The sequence below is a fragment of the Ambystoma mexicanum genome, chromosome 12, assembly GCF_040938575.1.
Source record: "Ambystoma mexicanum isolate Mex_15411 chromosome 12, UKY_AmexF1_1, whole genome shotgun sequence".
Taxonomy (NCBI): domain Eukaryota; kingdom Metazoa; phylum Chordata; class Amphibia; order Caudata; family Ambystomatidae; genus Ambystoma; species Ambystoma mexicanum.
The window spans coordinates 635,823,988-635,848,116 of record NC_090936.1 but is presented as its reverse complement, the minus strand read 5'-3'; the positions used below and the strand labels follow the sequence as shown (position 1 = coordinate 635,848,116).

The window sequence follows — 24,129 nt, the reverse complement described above, 5'->3', positions numbered from 1 at the left end:
GGGCAGTCAGTGGGTGAGCAAATAACCAAACAACACCTGCAGGCTGTGTTTCCCTCCTCATATGCCATTCCTCCTTATCTGTACTCTAATGCAATAGTTTTGGCTTATAGGTGTCACAAGCAACACCGATTATCCCAAACTAAAAAGAGACAACCTAAAGCCCAGAATGCAACAGTGTGCTACAAGTAGATTGGGACTGGCTGTGTTATTTTGACAGATGCGGGCTGAAATCAGACAGAGAAAAACCTATCCGAATCGAATCCTGAGTGGCATGAAAGGATGACTATGCTAGTCTCTATTTAGAAAAGCAAAGATCATAGGAGGTGAATGGAGGAGAACCCCTCCACTATCCCAATCTATGTGCAGTGGTCACAGCCACTAGAAAAACCCAAACCACTTACAGCGTCAGAAATTGGAATGGGCACTTTAGAGGTTAAAATTGCTTTCCCTCAAGAAATTACGACCGATAGTATGTCTCAGGAAAATTCAGAGATCGAATTGGGGGGCAAAACAGATGAAAAGCTTCTAACAATTCATTTGCATTCACTTAACTATTTGAGACGCCAACACAACATAGATCTCTAATGGCGGGTTGAGCTATTGACGGACAGACTGAAAGCCTTTCAAAAAATCATCTCATAGAAATTCTAGAATGATTAGAGCATAACACACAACAGGAAGAAGAGATCTGAAGGTGCACCCATTAAAATAACTATGTCCAATGTGTATTGTGTGGCTTCAGAGTTGCGGGGCATCCAACATAGCCCCTCTTGGAGTCCCCTGTCAGCATCACACGTAGGAGTGCATCAATGGGGAAAGTGCACAGGCCAGGGATGCGGAGACCACAAGCCTTAGTAGGCACACATGTCCATTTTTCTTCCCTGACCTTTAAGCCCAAAAAGGCAGTAGGTGATCCTCTGCTCATGATCCTAAGTGATGCATTATTTTTTATTTTATTTTATTTTGTATTTTGTATTTAATCAATTAAAGATTTTTACAAAAGTCTTTTGTCATTTCGAAAAACAAGTTCATACGAGTGATGCATTAGATTTGATAGTTTCCTTGAATGCGAATCCCACTGCCAGTTGACACGGGCCCCCCATTGAACGTGAAAATCCTGTGTCAGAGGATGGAATGTCTGCAAAGGCTGGACTATTGCCAACAGTTCTCCCCAGTTCCATGGGTTCATCGTACTCCATTGGCCACAGACAGGCATATTCCTCAGAGTTGCTCCCCCACCTTGCACCCAGGAATGGTCCAATGTGATGACTTTAGAGGGAGTTGGCTCCTTTAAACAGGTGATGATTCTGCATCTGCCACATCAGATCCTCTGCCAGAGGGGTGGTCATTGCTCCTGGAGTTCCACGCTCCCTAGATTCTGGGGGTCTAAGGCCGAGTATGTGTAATACCAACAGCTTCAGGTGCAGTCTTGCCCACAGGAACATACACACTCACACTAATGTGTCACCCTGATCCCAGCCGCAAATGTAATGGTCTGATATTCCAGGAAAGCAGCTAGCTGACAACAGAGCTTTTGGGCTTCATCTAGAGAAGGGCCAATCTCGCCTAGATCAGTATTAAATACTTAACCTATGAACACAATGCTGTGAGCTGGGATCAGATGAGAAGTATTGAAGTTGACGATCCACTGTTGTAATCATATGAAGAGTAGTCTCTGCAGATAAGGTCCTTAAGAGACACTTTAATATAATCATAAAAGTAAAGCACCCCAGTGATGTGCTGACACCAGGACTCAAGAGCATCAACTGCAACAAGTGGAAACTCACCCCCAACATTCTGTAACATAATGACATCACACAGAGACAGGTGAAGATAAGTAATAGGACAAAAGGAGGCATATCAATGATTACTATTGCAACACGGATATTACATATGCCCCTCTTTTACAGAACACGGGGAATGAGAAATGAGCAATCCTATGCATTACAGAATCATTAAACTTTCCGGATGTTACATCCACCCACTTTCTGATAGGAGTTCACATGTATATACCAGCCATCGAAGTAGGGATGCACACGTATTCCTTCAGAGTGTAGCAGTGCCACATCAGACGCAATACTTTCATCAGTACTCTGGGTGCCATTTTTTATTTCATGTGCAGTACTTGAAACTAGAAGTGCTTCCCATTTTGCAAAACATTGGAACGTTCTGTGTGATGGATGGATAGGGATATGAACGTCTGACTCTTGAAGCTTGATTGATGTCATCAGTGGACCACCGGAGAGCAGCATCATAATGGAGTCTGTGGAGATCACCCTGAATGTACTCGCCATTGCATTCTTGACAAGATCTAGTCGAAAACCACCTGAAACTGTGTCGAGCAGAATTAAGGTTGAATGGAAACCTTGACCCTGCTCTTCCAACAACACTTTTGAAACAGCAACTTTCTTCTTGTGGTCTCGAAGGCTTTCCAGAAGAGTCAGAGGCTCGACAGGGGTCCAGAGGACACCTATGTGCTTGAAGCTCAAATTGTCTGGATGTTGTAAGATTTCTATAGGGTACCCATGATTTGCTATATTGAAAACATACCTGTTTTAGATGGAGTCATCCCATGCCGCTCCAAAAGCTTAGACACAATCTCCCAGCGGAATGTGGTGTCTGAATGTTGAGGGTATTTCTGTAGAAACCGATAATGGATTAATGGGCGAGGTCTAGATTATCCTGTATTTCCCTACCTTTGACTTGTACATCTGAATTGAAGGCTGTATTGTTAGGATGTCTGCCAGTTCATGTTTATTTATTCATTATTCATTTGCAGAATTTATAAAGCGCTTTTACCCAAAGTGCTTCACAGCAGAGAAGGGAAAGTACAAAATGATGAGAGAAATGAAAACTAAGACAAATGTGAATCAACGATTAGGTTCTATAAAACCTTATCTAGGAAAGGAGAGCTGTAGAAAATGCGTTTTATGACGTTTTTTGAATTGTGAAAGAGCAGAAGAAGAACATATATCAAAAGGTAAGGAATTCCACAGTTTAGGAGCAACAAGTTGAAATGAACGGAAACGGGAGGAGCACAAGGAGGAGAGAAAGAAGAAACTGGCGAGCAGAACGTAGATTATGAGTGGGATGATGAGGGGAAATCAAAGCACACACATAGGAAGCAGCAAGGACATGAATGCCTATGAAGACTAAGCAGAAAAAATGAGATTCACATCGCTTCTGAACCGGTAGCCATTTCAGACAAGAAAAAATGGAGAAATATGAGAAGGAGGTAGATAGGTGAAAAATAATCTTAACAGCAGAATGTAGAAGAGAACGCAGAGGAAAAAAGAAATTGATAAACCAACATAAACAACAAAAGTAAAGACGAGGCAGAACCACAGATTGAAGTAACGTTTTAGCTGGGAAATAATAATGTTTAGGCAGGGAAACAAGAAATGAGACTGCAGAGGGGTCTAGGTTTGAGACACATTTACTGTCTTCTGCTGCTTATTTCATGCGTTCCAAATGTTGAGGGCCAAAGAGTGTTCGATTAAGTTTGGTGGGACATGGAAGGGAAGGTTCAGTGCCACGCCAACCTTCAGAAAATGCAGCTGGGACAGATGTCAAACCTCAACAGCTGAGACAGACACATTATCAGCACATTTCTCCCATTGTAAGGGAGGCATTGGCTTCCCATCCCAGCCGGTATACCCTTTAAGGCCGCTCACATTACCTATAAGGCAACCTCTGCTCCCACACCTCCTTACCTAACTTCCAAACTCTTTAGCTCAGATGGCTCCTGCCCCTGCATGAATCCCGATTCGGGCCATTGCTAGTCTTGGGACACAACTGCTATATCCCTGCCTCCTGGAACACCATCCTGGAGGCAATCCAGACCACACCAATGGACTAGCTGTTCTGCAAAGAACTCACAATCTTACTCTTCAGTCAATACCTAGGTGCCGCCAGGCTCCTTCCATTCCTGCATCACATCCCACCCCCATGTCTTGTACAGCCCATTACACATATTGTAACCCCTGACCCCCCAACTCATATGTTATCCTCAAATACATGAAGAGGGCTCCATTCCATCCTAGCTAGGTCTGCACTATATACAACTCCAAATACCAATATGTTTCAGATCGGCACCCCCCTTCTGGTTGAGTGAATTAGGGATTATGACCAGACACAGCGGGTAGTAATGATTCCACTTTCAATGGTGTTGGAAAATCCTTTTCAAAATTACGCAGAAGGTCTAGCAGAGCTAAGAACCTGGGATGCTCTGTTTTGTCTGGCTCTTCCCATTCCCCGGTCAAACATCTCTAATTTCAGGCATTATACATAGGCAGCCCAGCTATTACTACCGTTTGTAGTCTATGAATTATGACCCGTTTAGAATTAAAGTCCTCCTGAAAACCCAGCTAGTGACATATGTGGTTTAGATTCTCTTCCATCACGTCTCTTTAAAAGAATTTTCCAGACTTTTCCGGGGCCACCGACTCATACTCATCATCACAGTCCCGTCCCCATGGTTTCTCATCTTTTGGAATCTGGATCGCCTCCACCTGATTCCCTTTTGTCCAGAATGGTTTTAATTGAGCAGTGTCATGTGAGTAGAGGCTATTCTACATCTCTCCTCTTGTGCTTATGTTTATGTGTTTGTTGTCAACCAGGACCCTGATAGGCGGGGGAACCCTGTCCTCTTTCCCTTTCCTCAGGGGAATCAGCCATCATCTAGCTAACACACTACATCAATCACACTTACCTTACCTTGTCTTATTTCCATGTCTGGGCAGGGAGAACTTTAGATCTCTAACAGAGCTCTTAAAGGTATATTTAGGAGGAGATTAGAGGAGACTTGGTATCAGTCAGCTGTTCCGCAGTGCAGAACAAGTCACTGTGCTTAATGATCTGTAATAAAAGCAGAAATTGTGTAGAAGAGATTGAAACTGTTTAAATTGGGAAGTGAGTTGTTGAATGTTGCTTTTAAGAGTTTGTTCTGTTTCCATGCTGCTTGGTGTGTTCATGTGTTCACGCGTTTCCCACTTTTGTATTGCATTACATGATGTCAGTTATTTCTTGTTTTGATCAATATATATATACATATATATATATATATATATGTATATATATGTATATATATATATATATATATAATTATAATCAATGGCTGTGGCTGTTTGTGGGGTTAAAGAATGCATACAGTATGGATTGGGTACCATGTGTATAAGCCTTCAGGATGCTGACATGGCATCCTGGCCTCTGAGATAATAATCATTGGCAAAGCTAATAGGTCTGCCTTCTCAAATGCAGAGGGTAGAATGTCTTTGTTTATGAATCTCGGACATGCAGTGTTAGCCTCTACATTTGCAAAGCCAGACCTTTGATGTTGCTATTGATTGTTACTTTTTTCGTCCTAGCCAATGCCCAGTGCATGAAACCCCCATCTATGGAGAATAGCATTCCTTGGCTACTTCATGTGGGATTTTCTGGCCACTGCACAGCTCTCAATCCACAAGCATATGAGCTTGTTTGACAGGTATGGTGCCCGGTGCGGATGGGTGACTTACCATTCACACACCCATACCCATTATGGTGGGCTGCAACAGAAGCAATAAGGTGATTTAATACAGTAATATAGCACTAAGCACCAGCTTCCAAGGAGCTCTTTCCAAAAGAGACATTTTATAGGATTTTCGAGGACAGGAAAAGAGTATTGTAGACCTAGCCCTCAAACCGGGGAGTCTGATGACTCATATTCCCTTGTTAAGCTTGTTAACAAGAAGCTACCTCAAAATGGGAACTCCACTCAACGATAAGGACGAGGATGATGGATCCTAGGTATTACCCGAATTGTTCGTTTACAATTTTTCAAATGACACAATTGTTTGAATAATGGAGGTCCTAATTGACCTTCTGCACAATTGACCGTATGGTCATTTTAATATATATTATGGGTTGGGTTGGTGTAATAATAATATAAGGGGATTGGGAGGCGGGTTGGGGTGGGGGTTGGATTGGGTGGGGGGCTGCGGGGGGTTTCCCCCTGCATATATATCCTAATTGACCGTTTAAATTCGGTCAATTGTGCAGAAGGTCAATTGTTATTCGAACAATTGACATTCGAACAATTCGTATACAACCGGATCCTACACAGGCCTAACACAGTCAAACCCCAGTCTTAGCGAAGTCCCGCCAGACGGCACACATTCAACTGATATCAAATACCACCACGCATAATGCTAAAATGCAGCTACCATCAGGCATTCGTATCAGCTGCGCACATAATCGGTGCACCCAAACACCCTATTACACCCTACTCTCTCGACTGACCTGAGACTGCGGTCCCCAGGGGCGTTCAACCTACCAGCGCTTTGAGGTCATACCATTGATATATAGAGCGCTATATAAATGCCAAATAACATAACATGCTGAGGATATGAGAATGTTAATTATTGAGTGGCTGATGCTATCACCCTATGCCTGAACACTTTACCCTGCCTCTCCTTTTGACAAGGTTGGCATCACGCACAGCAGCCATGGATAGAGAACTGTGTGAAAGAGGTTGGGGAGTCTCCTGGAAACCTTGGCTGTAACGTGGCTTGTTTTTAACCCTTTTGCCTGTAATATTGTGCCTAAATCCCTTGAAGATAACATAGTCATTGAATATGACATCTAATTAAACTGTTGCTCAGCTAAGTTAAGAACAAAAAAGCTGTCTGGAAAGTCTGTTAGATGTTTAACATAGTGGTCTCGATATCTATCTACATTTGTAAACAACTCAATTTACAGTGGTTTTCTCAGAAAGGATGGACACTTGCATATAAACAATGTCATTGTTTGAGGAACAATGGTTAATGGAGTGATGTGTTTCAAATGGGGAAACATTTCTTTGGTCCTAATCATAGACGGTCTAGGGGTCATGAACAATATTACAGTATAAACTTATAACCATAAGGGTCATCTACTTTTTTTTCATTAATTTACGGATCTATGTGATCACGGCACGGCCCAAAATTCACACGACGAAAATGTCAACTTCAAAAATCGCACCACGCATTGATCGCATAGATCGCTTTTTCCTGCATCCCCATACCTGCTACCCCTTTATACCCTAATTAACTTTCGGTGGCACATTCCTGTGTATGCCGCCGACTCCCCTCTATACCTGCGACGTCAGTTCCCTTCCACTAACGTGAGTTGGAACTGGCGCAGCAGTCTTTCAAAAAAATGTTTTTTTATTTGTGTACTTTATTGTCCCCCGCTTCCCTTGTTCGGTATAATGAGATTCAGGATTATGGTTGCAGCCGATAATGCGCATTCAGCATTTGTTTCTCAGCATTTTGAGACAATACCTTAATTTACCCATCTAATGTTCAAATGACATAAGTGTAGCAAGGCCACATTTGTAATACAGTTAGAACACTATAGCATTGATTTAAACAATCCCCTTATCCACACAATCAGATATCACACAACAGTTTAGCAGAAGTGCCCAGTGACTGATTAAGGGACCCTGCAGGTCTTGCTGGTGCAGGACCCTACTCAGTCAAAGCTCTCATTGAGTTCTGGAAGACAACACGAGTGGAACTGAAATGCACTCATAAATAGGTGAGGTGATGTGCAAAGTGACATGGACATCGATGGCTCATTTAGAGGCTTAAGTGAACGTGTACGTTTGGTGAGGAAGCTTAGTCGGTAAACACACTGCTACAGAGATCTTTTCCTGAGATGCAGGGCAAATCTTTTAACTACACCAAAATATCCCAGTGAGTTGATGCACGTGCAAACAAAAGATCTATGCAAGCTGCTGGTGGTAGGGGCCAACATCAGCATACTAACACATTGGTTTAATGCACATGCTGCAGAAGTGCATCTGTCTGAGTGTAATGTACAATTTAAAGATTTGAATCCTAGTATCCCGAATCCAACTCCCTCAGGGTTAGTCGCTTCTCCAAGCAGCAAGTTGGTGGTAGATCCCTCTCTTTTGCTGGGACCTCCCTCTGGAACAGCCTCCCTACCTCTCTGAAACTTGAGGAGAACCATCTTTGGTTCCGGAAGCACCTCAAGACCTTTCTCTTTGCTTCTGCTTCCTCTCCTCCTCTCCCCTACTGAACTCCTGGCTGAATCTGAAACTGCACTGGTTACCTGGCTACCCTCTGATCTCGGGCCCAAGTCTCTCATACCAGTTGCACTCCTGCACTGCCCCCCTGGCAACCTTTGCACTCAGGGGCTGTTTCTGTATCTCTACAGCCCCACTAGCACTTGACACTTGATGTCCGCACTTGCCTTGCACTTGCCACCTTCTGGCTGCACTTTTATTTATTGTCTTTATTTTACTGTTATCCTATGTACTGCCCCCTCCCCTTTCACCCTGCACTTTTCTCCTTCTCCCCCTCCCCTGCACTTGCTCGATCTCAATGTCACCTGGCCTAGTAGGACCGTTGTCTCTGTCTTCCCTCTGTTTCCCCTCCCTTGCCTCGCCGCGCCTTGAAACACTTGTGTATAGGCATATTATAAATGCCATATCATATCATAGTAAAATGGTCCAGCAGTTTGATGCACCTGCAGAAGTAATCTGACGGGTCACAGGTTTCAATTTTCTTAAGATTTCTTTTGGGTTATACAACTACAGAAGATAACTGACTGGTCAAAAGAACCAAGCCCATGTGGCAAGTCACAGGATAGATGACTTGCAAGAGGGCAATTAACTTGTATGTTCAGGTGTTTGTTAACTGTTGGTCAATGGTTCCTTTTGTCATGACGTGACTCAGTGGGTTAATGCACCTGCTGAAGATAGATGTGTGTGCGTTTGTGTAGCCTCACATCACTGATTAACAGCCCATTAAGATAAATTAGTAGACCTTATGTAGGATGCGAGTGACAACGTCCCTGGCCTGTCTGTTGTGATGATTGGAGTATTTAAGGGTGCCGGGTGCTATCACCTGCAGTAGAATGTTTTATCCAAAGGCCAAAAACGCCATGCCCTAGGCAGGAGGCAGGGCCTTTCAATATGACCACACAATAACGTGTTGTCCATTTAAGGGGCTTTGGTCAAGTAAAACCTGCGGTGTGGGATGGTACCAATTCAGAAGATCCCAAAATCCAAGTCAATCCTAAAATTCCAGCGAAATCTGACAGACCTGTAATCATTGAGGCAAGAGATGGGCATCTCAGTAGAAAAGAGAGCAGACGTCAGAGGCACTGTGTACAAATGAAATTGAAGTTTTAGCCCAATGTTTTCAGGAACAGAAGAAAGCGAATGGATCTGTGGAGCGTGAAATTCCATTACGTTTGATGCCCTTTGCACATGTGCGAGATGAAAATCCAAAATGGTAGTGCAAGTCTTTATCGGCTCACCACGCAGAGACAGATAGTGAGGAGGAGGGGTGGAAAAAATGTCCAGGTGCCCATGGAGCAACTCCACTAAGACAACAATGTTACAGCAAATGCCAAGAGACACACCAGAGTTCCGTTAGACTAGGGATATCCTTTGATGAGGAGTTTGGAAACTACTTAAGGGGGAGGTTAGGTGGAATTTTGTGGGTTTTTGGAGAATGAGCTCGTTTGGAGGAGGCGGGAAAAAAGAGCAAAGGTCTGGACAGGAGACCAGAGGCTGGAGAGAGGAGGTGAGTGAGTAGAGGAGTAGAGGAGAAGTGGAAGAAGACTATCTGCAAAAAGGAAGAAGGTGACTGAAGTGAAGATGAGGTGAGGAGGAAGAAGACTAGAAAGAGGGAAGTGTAATGAGAGGCAAAGCAGAGAAGGAAAATACCATGCAGAGAAGGGGGAGAGGCGTAGTGAGATGGTTAGAAGCTGTTAACATGAAGGAAGAAAGGAGAGACTTGAGGAGGAGACTGAAGCAGCGTGCCTGTCAGACCCAAAGAATAATAAGTTGACAGAGCTTAGTAACCAGCCCTGAGTCTGTCAAGGCTAAGTTTGGGAGGAGCAGAGGAAGGAGCATGTTGTGGAGCGTTGAGGAGGTCCAGGTGATGCAGGAGAGTAGAGAGCGACTAGAGCATGTGGCGAGATGTCAAAGATGAAAATAAGAGTGGGTCGCTGGACAGTAGACCCAGGGCCCTGAGACAGGGATTTGACGAGATGCCAACACACAGCGCAGTGAAACCTGCCTGGTGCCCTCCCTTTCTTCTTGACTATGTCTCTGGGCCCCTTTGAGCGTTTGGCCCGGGTGTGACATCCATCATTCCCCAACTAGTGATTGCCTATATGGACCAGTGACCAAAGGGTGATCACCTCACCAACAATAGTACAAGAAGAAGTAAAGAAAGAAGGAAGATTAAGAAAAGAGTGTGGGGACACTTCAAACTCGCGACTGAGTTTCCCTGGTAGAACCTAGAGAGAACCTTTGTGGAGAATTCTGAGAGACGTTTTTGTTTAACAACAAGCCTTCCTGTTTTGTTCCTCATATTTAGATTGACCCAGTGTGAGGAAAAAAACCCTCAATAAAACTTTCAATGGGGACACCGCCGGCATTCTGCATTTTGTGGAATCCACATGGCTTCATGATAATGGTTGCATACAACCTGTCAGTCACCAATGCAAATCCTTATAAAAGGTTCATTGTGTTAGTCCTATTCCTGCATAGAACTGTGTACAGTCCAGAAACTACAGGTATCCATCCCAACAGCAACCCTTTATTTCTTTGTTAGAGATGTTATCTCTTATCTCCCATTTTTATGAACCTCGAAGGCCATAAAAAGTGTGGCTCAGGCCAATTTGTTGTCTGTAAATCGCATAACGTTCTCCACAGTTGGCACCTCAACCCATAGGATACTTTGCAGGAGGCCAGCATGGAGTGCACCCAAAGGAGAAAACCATGGTGCACCCATGTTTCTTGAACTTTTTAAAGCCATGTTAAATCTTTAATTATTTTTGTGTAGGTCAATATCTAGAAGCTGCTGCCTAATGTATTCTTTCAAAATCAATCTTCAGCTAGAGGTTGGGTGTTGTTTGAATGCAGTAAAAGGTACAATTTTTCATATGAAAGTTTTAAAAACCTCTGGCGGGACGAGAATCCTCCCTTGCAACCCCCTACCGTGGTTCCATCTTAAAATGTTGCAGATAGCTTTTGAAATCCTGGCTCTGTCATTGGTTAACGCACCATGTCAGTGGAGCTTGAAGGGAGGGTTTTCAATTCCCCTCAGCTACTCTTCTGTCCGTTTGAGGGCTGCTCACTGCTTTGATGCTTTGATCATTACACCCAGAAATATGAAGGCAGATACAAGGCAAACAGCAGGGGAAGAAGTGTGCTCTCAGTAAAGCAGCCATGTTTAAGATACACATACATAGGAAAAGGCAGTATGTTTATTGTGATTCATCCCACATTTGGGGACGTTAGAGAGACCAATTAGCAATTCTATCCATGATTCCTAAAGTGCGCAAATAAAGTCATCACGTAATGGTCAGAAATGTGTTAATGAGGTTGGTGGTTCTGTGCTAGAAAACCCAAAGCAGTTTTCACTTTTCGAAGAAAAATCAAAAACAGTTACCCTTAAAACACAAACAGTACTCATGGGTTAAAGATTAAAATGTTTCTCCAGAGTTTGCACAAAATAAATCTTGGCACACTGAATTTCAGGAGAATCCCAGTGCCTAGAATCACACGAGTTCCATTTAAACGTTCAGTGATTTAATCTATTTTTAACCTGCAGTTCCCTGACATCTTAAACACCTCCACCTTAACACTGATCACTTATATCTTCTTATGTGCGAGCTTCTTTTGTAGATGTATGCAGCCATGCGCTTCTATTTTTGTCATCCTTCATAGTTGGTTTAGTGTCTGATTCACCCCCTCCCAGCTCCTAGTCAGTTTCCCAGAGTAATTGAAGGATTGATCAGCATTGCTGGTATTTTAATCTCTTCTTATTGGCTTCATTTAATACGAGGCACTTTTGTAATGACTTGGGATATCTTTTCCAAATTATGTTAATTTTCCACAATCTCCTTTAATATCTGGGGAGGGGGGAGGTTAAGCCCATAAAAGCTTGGTGGGTGTATGACTGCCATCCTGATTTGCACTTGGCTTTGCTCCCTCCCCTTACTTAGGTCGGGTGCAATGGTGCGCCAGCATTTAGTGCTTTTCCCAACCTCTCTAACATTGAGTATCTTTCACATGATCTATAACAATGCCAACCCATATGCCAATATCCTACCAAGATTTAAGTCAAGCAATTCCTCTGTGGAAACCCTTTCCCTGACACCTGTGTGCTGCTTCAGCAGTTTTAAGCTGGATCTTCCTCTCCTTTCTGCCAATGTGTATTTCTGACACCTCATCCAATTCTCTCAAGTCCACTGTGTCCTATACTCCTTGTGCTTCTCTGAGGTCACATCTGTCACCACAGTGAGTGAGTGGAACCGTAGGGCTCTATGCATGTCAGACTGGGCTGCCACTAATGGAACCCTTTGCCTGTAACCTTGTAAGGGGTCTTTGAGTCAGAAAGAACCACCCCCTGTATTTAGCAGATCCAATGCCTCTCCACTGAACTTTGTTCTTTGATGTTACCTTGACACGTTTTGAAGAGTAGTTGTGTGAATTGTGTGATTTATCCTTAGGGGTGTTTTGCTGAGTGGGTCAGTAGTGCCCATCTGCCTTGTGGGTCCATAAACATGTTCTTTTGCAATATGTATGTCATGCTATTTTACAACATATATGTACAGGCGCATGAATGCATTTGTAAGTCACCATTGTGTGGGATGGGGCTGTAATACCTGTCATGTCCAGGAGAGGGACACAAAGAGACTTGAGTAGATAAGTAAGTATGCAAGGGGAGTCGATTTATTTGGTTTACTAGGACAAAGAGAGAGGGGAGACATGGCGATAAGAGGCGTATGATGGCTGCCCCACGACTGGTGGGAGGTGTGTGTCTAGCTGACTAGAAGGGCCTCGGGAGGAGGAGACATCCATGCCCTGCAGTCCCAAACCAGCTCCTAGAAGCCAAAGGGCAGAAATCAAGGTAAAGCGAGCTAGGGTGCAAGAGATAAGTCGAGATACCACCGTGAGCCTCTACATACAGGAGCCAGGACTGACATAGAGACCACCTCCAGTTCCAAGACCCCTTCAGGTCTAGCAGGGGTTGTCTTCATTACCCTGAGAGGTAATATTGATCACCCCTTGCCCCCCAAAAAGCAACCACTGAAATTTCACAGATGACTGATACAAATGTGTGGTGACCCGCACAATTTCACATGTCACTTTGGGGGGTGGTGGGAGGGGTTACTATACCTCTATTCCCTGTCCTCTGAGGACCTCAAAAATGGTTTCCACATTTTCTTTTTGTTTTCAACACAAAAGCCATGAAAATACAAAAACGTTTAATATGCGTCAATCTAGGGCCTGCCAGGCCAAAGTAGGGCAGTGGGGCTTGTTATACATGTGTGGGATGGCCGTACACTGCTGTTCATCAGAAAGCCCTAATTGAGACCCTATGAGACCTCGGATTATCCACGTGAATTTTGGAATGGTTTGAGAAGTTTCCTGAACTTGAAGCACCCAAAATGTGGTTGGTCTGAGTTTTGCCAGAACTAGTCCACCCACCCCTAGTGAGAAGCCACAAAGTTATAAGAGACTGACCATTTTCACACTGATCAAAACAGTGGGGTGCTGGGGGCGGGTGTCGTGCTTCCACAGCACTGCTTTATGTGCTGCAATTTGAGTGCTGACTGTGTGCTCTGCATTGCCCAAATCTATGTGTGCTTAAGGGAAGATGCTCTCAGCTCGTGCAGATTCCCAGACTGCTACTTTTTTTAAATGAGCTCCAGCAACTAAGCGGGTGGGTTTGTTGGGGAAATTGGATGTTTTAACAATTGTACACATTGCCTTGTTTTTATATTATGAAAAAGTGAGAATTATTTCAGATGAATGAAGCGAAACTATTCTTTGTGTTATGTTTAGCGCCTTGTGGGACATGCCAACTCCTACCCATGGTGGACACATTACCTCAAGACATGAGCTTCAGACATTGCTGCAACCGGTCCTCTGCCAGACCCCTACAAACCTTGTTGTCTTCCTCCAGGATACGGTAGGAGTCTTTCTATGTAGAAATAAGGATTGTGTGTGTGAGCCTACCTGTAACACCAGCTTCTGACAGGCAACGCTTTTTGTGTTTTTTAGCTGAGTGTGGATGACTTCACATACCTCAGTGCAACCTCCGGACAAGAGAAGCCATACCCCCATCTGCAGGCAAGAATTTCTCAATAAAGTGTAATTAATCTAACCATATGAATTGTATTTGGCGGTGTTAAACAGGACAACCTTGTCAGAGAAAGTCATATCTTGTTTACATTCCACCAAAATACTTTGAAGTTAATAGATGGTGTTGAGGGTAGAGACAGAATCATTCTGTGCAAAGTCCTCCTTCTGCTTTCTTCTAAGCAGGGCTCAAGTCGAGGGAACACTCAGGTAGATGGCGTCTGCCCACCTTTTTCAGGGGGCGGAAGCCGCACCCTGTGTGTTTTCAATTGATTTTTTTATTTTTATAAAAAAGTTGTGCTTCCACTTGATAAAATAGTGCTGGATCTGGGACTCGAGCCCCGGTCATGCAGGCTTTGAGGCAAGACATTTTACCGCAAAACCACAAGAATCTCTGAGGTAATTGTTGTCAATCACACATGTTGACTTTCTGCTGCGCACAACACATTTTCAGATATAAAAGATGCACACCTTTTCTATTTAGAACACAAGAAATCATGTTCTCTTGGGAAATGCTTATTTGACCTGTGGACTTTCTTGAGTTGGGAAAGGCATCTTAAAATGAAATGCAAATGTGCTTCAATTTACATTCCCTGCTTGTAACGCCACTCACCACTACAAACGACAGAGTCCCCCCTTTTACTTTTAGGACTCGAGCCTTGCTCCAAGGTATCTCACACACAGAGCAGCCCATACCGCACTGATGGACAATACTGCATGGGCATCCCACAAGCGAGGCAGGGTAACTGCTGTTACCATCGGCAGCTGGGAGAGAGGCAGCCCCAACCTCCCCTTGCCAGCTCCTCTCCTCCCCCCAGCTACGGAGACACGCAGTCTCGGCAGCGCAAAGCCATGGAAGGGTAAGGTGCGAACAGTCATCTCACCCTTCCTCCGAACAGCAAGGTGCTAAGCGCCATAAGGAAAACAACCGTCAGGCAGGGCCCAGGTTCAAAAGATCTGCCCCCACCAGGGGGTCAGACAGTCAGCTATCCGGCCGGGGGCTGCGACAACAGCAGCCCCCACCACATACACGACAAAGACCCAGGGCCTCCCTGGGTCCTATAAATGAGAGCAGCTTGCTCAGAGTAAACACAATCTGTTTGTGGACCCTGAACGGGGACCCAAGCAAACAGGACGTTCACTGTTTACTCAGTGTCTTCCAAATCTTCTTGCTTCTTTAGCAATTCTTGAAGTTCGCTGTACATCGCAGTGTCTTTTTTCCTTCCTGAACATTGTACTGTTTAAAGCAATTGCATTGCAGCCTTAATGAAGGAAGAAAAGGCAACCGAACAGCCAGCGCGGACAGCGTCAATCTCAACATCTCGGCATAGAGGAAAAAGCGAGCGGCGAGCGGGTCCAAAACAAAACAAACAAAGACACGTTGAAGTATGCGACCGTACAGCAAAGGTTGGTTAACTTCTTATCATGCATTTATCCGGCGCCCCGCACAGCAACCTCCAGCCTCACTCGACATCCCTCTTTCAACCGTCTCTCTCACGTCACCCGTCTCCACATTCTATCACACACATACTAGCTGGAAGCCACGAGCTGGGGAAGCCGCGAGCCTTCACACGCTGAAGCTATATTTAATTACTACATCATCCCCCCCTAAACATTTTAAGGAATAAAGAAAACTTAAGATCAACTAAACTAATATAACCTAAGAAAATACCACAATTGTGGAAACTTAAAGAATGATATTACTATAATAGTGAATGCGTAAATTACGCTGCATGGGAACCAAAGGATAATGCGAAAGACTATAAATATGGAGTATGTTACATGTCATAATCCCTTGACCAAAACGGCAATCTCCTTTCTCTCGAATTGCGTACATTCCTGCTTCCAATCACCCCCTCCCCTTGTTGTCGCTGAACCACATCCTCACCAGCATGTCTTCCCAAACTACCATCCACAACATCGTTTCTATTTAGAATATTTTCATCACCAAATACATCACTTACTGGCCTCTCTGCTTTGACTTGCATGTGTCCCTGCTTGTCGCCTTTCCACATCCATTTACTAACCCTATCCATATTCCTTACAGATCCTCCTGCAACTCTAACCGCTCTCTTGAACACTTGGATTACCTTGACAGGCCTGCTGTATTTAGAGTCTCCCTTCTTAACATTCCTTCCAAACTTGATTCGTACAAAGTCTCCCGGCAGTTTCTTCAACTTAAACTTTTCAACATGCATATTACCTAATTTATGTGATTCTCGATGTTTCCCATGACTTTGTGACCCAGTACACACACCCTTCCTCCGATTAACCAATTCAGGATTAAGTAATGTATTTGGAGCTCTCCCCCTCATTAATTCAAAAGGTGATACCTCCATTCCTCTTTTGACTGACATCCTAGTACTCCATATCCTTTCCTTAAGAACCTCATCAACCGGCAAATTGTTACTCAATGCCAATTCTACTGCTTCTACGATTACACGGTTGTGTCTCTCCACCAACCCATTGGTTTGTGGGTGGTATAATGACGAAAACCTCCATTCAATGCCTGTCCTCTTGGCAAATTCTTTCATTTCATTACTTCTGAACTGAACTCCATTATCACTTATTATTATTTTAGGAAATCCTTCCCTTCTGCATATCTGCATTAAGAACTTAGTTACCTCATAAGTATCAATTTTCTTCACTGCTTTGACTTCTACCCAACCTGAGTAATAATCCACTAACACAATAAGGAACTTTTTTTCTCCAAACAATTTCAAATATGGTCCGATGATGTCAGTTCCAAGCATCTCCCATGGCGCATCACCTTTGTCAATGCTAATTGGTTTGGACTTGACAATCCTACAACTCTTATCACTGTTTTGACACGGCCAACAATTCCTGATAAACCTCTCAATCATGATATCCATGCCTGGCCACCAGTATTTCAACCGCACATTATTTTTAGTGCCTGTGATGCCAGGATGGCCTTGGTGCGCCTTCTCAATAAGTTCATTCCAAAACATGTGTGGCGGAATTAACTTATCTCCTCTTACTAAAAATCCATCTTCCATTGACAATTCATCCCTAATCTCCCAATATTTCCTACAACCTTCGCTTATAACTTTTTTTTCAGGCCAACCAAACTCTGTGTACTTTCTTATATCTTGCAATTCCTCATCTTTAGCCAATTCTTCTATCCACATCTCCTTGGACGTGACCTCGAAAATAACTGCTACTATTTCTTCATCTGGATCTGCATTCACTTCATTATTCTTTAACGGCAATCTAGATAAATAATCGGCTAGTATATTCCTCTTTCCCGGCACATACCTCACAGAAAAATTGTAATCCTGCAATTTTAAACTGAGTCTAGCTAATCTCGGAGATGCTTTACACATTCCTCTCACGGTGAGAACTTCTATCAACGGTTTATGGTCAGTTTGAATTACAAATTTGTTTCCCCACAAATATTTTCTAAAATAATTCACTGACCATGAACATGCCAATAATTCCTTTTCGATTACAGAATATCTGCCTTCTGTTTCTGAGATTGCTCTCGAAGCATGACTGATGGTTTTTTCATTGGCATCTTCATCTATCTGTGTTAACACTGCTCCTAGACCATTTCCACTCGCATCCACTGTAATCTTGGTGAGTCTCCCATAAACAAATCCTCCCAATTCTACAGAATTGCAAATCCCTCCTTTTATACTTCTGACTGCCTCACTACATTCATCATTCCAAACAAACTTTGCATCTTTTTTCAATAATTTCCTCAATGGTTCCGTTGTACTTGCAAAGTTTTTCACAAATTTGTTGTAATATTCACACAAACCCAAAAACGATCTTAGTTCGTCTTTGTTTTTAGGTTCTGGTGACTCCTTGATAGCTTCTAATGCATCTCTTTTGGGTTTATAACCTTTACCATTTACTGCATGTCCTAAATATTCTACCTCCTCTACCCCAAATTTACATTTGTTCATCTCAATTTTCAACCCAACTTCTTCCAACCTTTTCAACACTTCCTTCAATCTCCCATCATGCTCCACCGACCCCTTGCCAAATACTATTATGTCATCTTGCTATACCAGCACTCCACTCAGACCTTTCAACACATTCGTCATAATTCTTTGAAATACTGCTGCTGCAGACGCTAGTCCAAATGGCATGCGTTTGTAACGATACAATCCATGAGGTGTAACAAATGCTGTAATGTCTCTACAGTCTTCTGTTAATGATATTTGATGATATGCGCTCGATAGGTCCAAAGTGGAAAATACATCAGCATTGTCAATGCGATTCAACATCTCAGAAATGATGGGAAGTGGAAAAACATCTGTTATAATGTTTTTGTTGACATCTCTCAAATCCACACAAATCCTAGGTTTGCCATTTTTCTTCAATGCAATTACAATAGGGCTCACCCACTCGGATGACTCAATTATTTTTATAACTCCTTCAGTTTCTAATAATATCAATTCCTGCTCCACCTTTTCAGCAAAGGCAAATGGAATGGGCCTGGATTTCGTGTGCCTAACAGGTATAGCTCCTTTCTTGAGGCGTATTCTGTGTGAAAAATCTTTTAACAATCCTAATTTTACAGCTTTGCCTTGCTCCTTTTCCTTAACTTCCTTAGTTTCTCGTGCTTGACTCTTATTGACAACCAAAACTTGCTCTTCGTTGCATGGATCCAACCTGATTCTCAGTCCAGCTTCATCTCTCCACCCCAAAACATCTACTCCTTTTTCAGCAACATATACCTTTACTTGAGATCGTCTGTCTCTGAATTGAATAATACTCGAGAACCAACCAATCATCTTGATTCTGGATCCTTCAAATCCTCCAGGATTTATTATGTCTGATACTTCCATCTTGGTTTTGAGGCCACGTTTTGCTAAATTTTTCCAAGTTTTCTCTGTGATAATTGTCCATGGCGAACAACTATCCACCTTCACCTTGAGTTTCCAATTGTCCAGGAATACCTCACAACTCGGGCATTTAAATTCTCCATCAGGTGGTTCTCGTATAAGAAACACTCTTTCTTCATCCGATTCTTCTTCTTCTTCCATTATGGCAGAGACTTTCTTCCTCCTTCTACACGTAACAGCGAAATGGCCTCTTCCATAATTTCCACATTGTTGTCCCAATGCAGGACATTGTTTAGCATAAGCATAATGGCCAGTTCTGCCACAATTATAACATCTGTCTCCTTCCCTCTGTTGGTTATACTGAACCCTTTGATCATTTTGAACCTTGGTTTCATTCTTCATCCAGTTCTTTCCTCTGTATGAGTTCCCTTTCTGCTCTAAATTCTTCATTCTGTTGTTTCGTCCTGCATTAATTTCACCTTTCTCTTTATTCTTGATATTCGTCCCACCTCTGTCTTTAGGTCGAATTACATTCACCTGAGCTTGCTCCTCGGTTTCCTTCTCTTCCATCTCCTTGCTGCCCTGGCTATGTTTCTGCATGCTTTGTGCAGCTTCTTCTTTCTTGTTTTTCATCTCTCTCGAACACAATTGAGTGTGTTCCACTCGCTTTGCTATGGCTATGGTTTCTGGTAGGGATGGGTTGCCCACCATCCATAACCTATCCTGAATAATATTATCTTTCGAGTGGATAATGATTTGATCTCTGATTAACTCATCCAAGGTGATGCCATTGCCAAATTGGCACGTCCGTGACAGTATTCTCAATGCAGAGACATATTCTTCAATGCTCTCATGTTCTTTCTGCACTCTGGTGTAGAACTTGTACCTGTTTATAGCTACATTGGTTTCTGGAGCATAATATTTGTCCAATTGCCTAATAGCTCTATCATGTTCATCCGCGTCACCAGCTTCATCCACAGTTAATTCTGGCAATTCTCTGAACTTCCTTTGTCCTTCCAACCCCAATGCGTGTAGCAGTAGTAACTTCTTTTTCCGGGATGTGAGTTCCTCCTGTTCTACAGCCTGAATGTAATTTAACCAGAACTCTTTCCATTCTGACCTCAGGACCACTGGTTGACCAGGAGTTGGAAGGAAACTTGCCGGCGGTTGTATACTGATGCCTTGCAGCATCCTTAAACGTTAAATGTATTTTCTTGTTATGCAGCTGTTCCTTGTACAGTTGTTGAAATTGCTAAATTCAGAAATTTAATCTTCAAGTACTGTGAGGAGGAAGAGTGGATCACTGTCTACTCCTCATTCTGTCTCAATGTCAAACATATCATGTGACTTGTACATTTATATAGGTCCTTTCCTCTGCTTTCCTCTCTGTGCTATATACACAACCTGTCACACGGGGGCAGGGCACAATTCATGAAATACGACCTGATTCTCAGCACAAACCAACGTAATGCCAGCACGTTGGTTCGGAGCGTCTGCTCTCCTTCACCGCACAAGCCTGCGCCGTGTGGCACAGCAGCTCGGAGCGTCCGCTCTTGCGTAGTAAGGCGATCCTGTTCACCTTTCCAGCACAAGCCTGCACAGCGTGGTGCAGCAGCTCGGAGCGTCCGCTCTCCGTAGTTTTTTTTTTTTTTTTTTTTAAAAGAGCCGGCAACGTAACAGCTCGATAAAATCAGCTGATGTTGCTGTTTCACCCGATTCGGCTCGTGGGTTCTCAGGGCGCCGGCATCCTCGTCGCCATTTGAAGTATGCGACCGTACAGCAAAGGTTGGTTAACTTCCTTTATTCGCATACAAACTTCTTATCATGCATTTATCCAGCGCCCCGCACAGCAACCTCCAGCCTCACTCGACATCCCTCTTTCAAGCGTTTCTCCCACGTCACCCCTCTCCACATTCTATCACACACATACTAGCTGGAAGCCACGAGCTGGGGAAGCCGCGAGCCTTCACACGCTGAAGCTATATTTAATTACTACACACGTGCTGCGGAATCATCCCAAAACCATTGCGAACGAAGGAGAGAGAGGCACACGAGCAGCCCAGCGCGGACGGCGGCCGATTCAACAACTTACAGAGTCCCCCTTTTACTTTTAGGACTCGAGCCTTGCTCCAAGGTATCTCACACACAGAGCAGCCCATACCGCACTGATGGACAATGCTGCATGGGCATCCCACAAGCGAGGCAGGGTAACTGCTGTTACCATCGGCAGTGTCATGATCTCTGCTTCCAAAAGGTCAGGGTTTTCCCAACTCCCTTGGAAGCAGATCCATAACCCAGGTTCCGAGTGCCAACCAGTCCCAATTGGGACCTTTTGGACCCAGTCCTGGCGCCAGTGGCACCAGGCTCATAAATATGCCCAGTCCCAGCGCTGGAAGAGCCGGGCTCATAATGCTTGGGTGGACTTACCTGCAGCAGACCATGCTGCTTACTTGCCTGCCAGTTGAGCCTCTGATCCTCTTCTGTTTGGAACTACTTTTCCTGTTGGGTGGGGCAGGAGCCACTCCCTAGGTTCAGAACACTGGAACTCTTCTGGAAAGCAGGAACTCTTTTCTTACCTAGGCGTGGCTGTGGAAGGAGACACCTAAGCACTACAGGAGGCTATTTAAACCACACCCGATGGATGAATCTTGCTTTGCGTTATTCTGCATCCTCTGCAGCAGAACGCTCATCGTGTCTTCTGCATCTGATCCTGGGCCTAAGGAAAAAGGCTTACCATCCTGAATCCAGTCTTCAGCAACACCTATAAAGACAATAAAGAACAGGTTAGCATTACGGTCTTCAGTGACAGCGCTTCACTTACCTGGTCCATCGGCTGTCACCAACGCCTCGCGCTGCATTCCGGCATCTGAAAGACAAAGGCTTACCTACTCTTCGTGCGCTCCGGAGGTCTTCGCACTGCATTCCGGCATCTGAAAGACAAAAGCTTACCAACTCTTCAGACGCTCCGGAGGTCTTCGGCGCTGCATCCCGCATCTGAAAGACAAAACAAGGTGCGTTTAAAGACATTGGGGAACTTTAATACTCACGTGCCATTACTCCTTTCCACATCTAACCCAGTGGGTATTCCGGCACCCTGCAGCCGCTCCGAACTTGTACCTGCAAAATAAAAAGACAGTTAGAGCGCATCGTGAAGCAGGCAACAAGCGCTTACTTACGTGCTTCCAGGCGCTTCGATTCATCACACGGGCTCCAACTTCAACTCACTTCAGCCCGTCATCCGCCATCGCCGGAACCCTGCAAAACAAGAGACATCATTACTAAAGACTTTTAAAGACATTAGAATTACTCGAAACTTACAGTTCGTGCAGTAAACGACGGACAGCAGTCCTCTGAAGTCAAGAGCCCTGCTCCCCTTATCCAGTGAAGAAACTGGTTACAGCACCCTGCCCCGAGGCAGATGGAGAGCACGGCGTTCACTTACCTAAGGTGAGAGCGTTAACCTTTGGGGTTCTACAGGAGAAGAGAAAGGGAAGAAGAGAGAGACATTCAATAACCCAGTTCATTAATCCCATATTTTCTATCTGCAGACATCTTACCCTTCGAGTCAGACATACAGTGCACAGAGGTCCAGCCCAAAGAGCCAGCCGTGTTACACACATCACCTTTGAAGATACGGTATACGCCCAGTCAAGCCCGGCGCCTCTACGGGAATCAGGTGAGCGTTACAGAACGCAAAGCCTACCGCAAAACTCCCGTCCAGGCGCTATGGAAACCTCGGATACCGACCAGCTAGCCCAGTTACTTGGGGAACTAAGGGCAGAAGTGCATGCAGCCCGTCAGGAAACGAACACTCTAAGAAGGGAACTGATTATTTCCAAGGAGCGAACAGATGATCTCGCTAGACAATTGCTACAGTCACAAGCCGGACAGACCCCGTTACCCGCATCTGGGGGAAATCTTCCTTCTACATCCTCTATGAATCCAGTGCAGATCAACCTACCTGGGAATGTACCTCTGGCTCCGCCCGAACGATTTTCTGGTGACCCAAAGAGGTTTGCAGTATTTATCAATCAGTGCCGGTTGCATTTCTTATGCCGGCCAGCAGCCTTTCCAACTGATCAAGCTAAAGTAGCTTTCGTGCTTTCGTACCTTAGTGGCAATGCGGCAGACTGGTCGATCCCTCTAGTAAATCAAGATGATCCGGTCCTCCATGATTTTCAAGCTTTTCAGCTCAGTATGGAAAAACTGTTCGCAAGACATTCACAGGGGCAGGCCTTGGACAATGAGCTTCTTTCGTTGCGACAAGGTAATCAAGACCTTTTGGCTTATATTGCGTCTTTCAACAGACTGATAGTGGAAACTCAATGGCCTGAGGACAAAAGGATTACGCTGTTTTATAGAGGTCTACGTGGAGAGCTCAAAGATGTGTTAGCCCAAGTAGTGAATCCCCCACAAGATTGTTCGGACTATATAGACTTAGTCGTTCAAATAGATCACAGACTGCAGAACAGGAAGGCCGATCGTTCCAAGTTTGATGCTCGAGTATTTTCCAAACCGCCAACTCCTTCCAAAGGAGTAGAGTCCGGGGAACCCATGCAAATAGGGGGCCTGAAAGGTCCTCTAACACAAAAGGAGCGGGAAAGGAGAAAACAGTTGCAATTATGCCTCTATTGCGGAAACTCAGGGCACTTTCTTTGAGACTGTCCGGTGAAACCTGCCAAGAAGGCAGTAGGAGCTGCAGTTACCAAAGTTACAAACTCTGAGCAGGGAAACGACCTCGCCCGACAAGAATAGAGGTCCTCTTGCCGAGCGTGAAAACCAGTTCCGTGACCTCGCATTTCGTGATACCTATGGTCCTCATTAGCCCTGATAATCCGGATCGATTACATGCAATTGAAGCTTACGTCGACAGCGGTGCCATCGGCAATTATGTGGATCATGAAATGGTTTTGAGGATGAATCTAACTCTTTGTCCCAAGGCTGTAAAGGACGTCATTACTACGGTGGATGGAACGGAGATAGCCTCCGGACCAGTAACGCATACCACTCAAGAATTGACGCTAGTAAGTCAAGATGGACACCATGAGAAGATCGTGTTCGATGTGATCAAGGCTCCTCAGTTTCAGATTATTCTAGGAATACCTTGGTTAGAGAAACACAATCCTCTGATCGATTGGCGAGCAAGAACGGTCCAGTTTCCAG

At 44.3% G+C, this 24,129-nt stretch overlaps 1 protein-coding gene across 2 annotated transcripts in view; it reads left to right on the top strand.

Moving 5' to 3' along the window:
• Positions 1-24,129, top strand: part of LOC138513937 (V-type proton ATPase subunit S1-like) — a 645,312-nt gene that overhangs the window by 159,252 nt on the left and 461,931 nt on the right. For both annotated transcript variants that reach the window (XM_069629102.1, XM_069629103.1), the window contains exons 2-3: positions 13,856-13,982; positions 14,075-14,143. In XM_069629102.1, the coding sequence (XP_069485203.1) occupies positions 13,856-13,982; positions 14,075-14,143 (196 nt within the window). The remainder of the gene's footprint in view (positions 1-13,855; positions 13,983-14,074; positions 14,144-24,129) is intronic.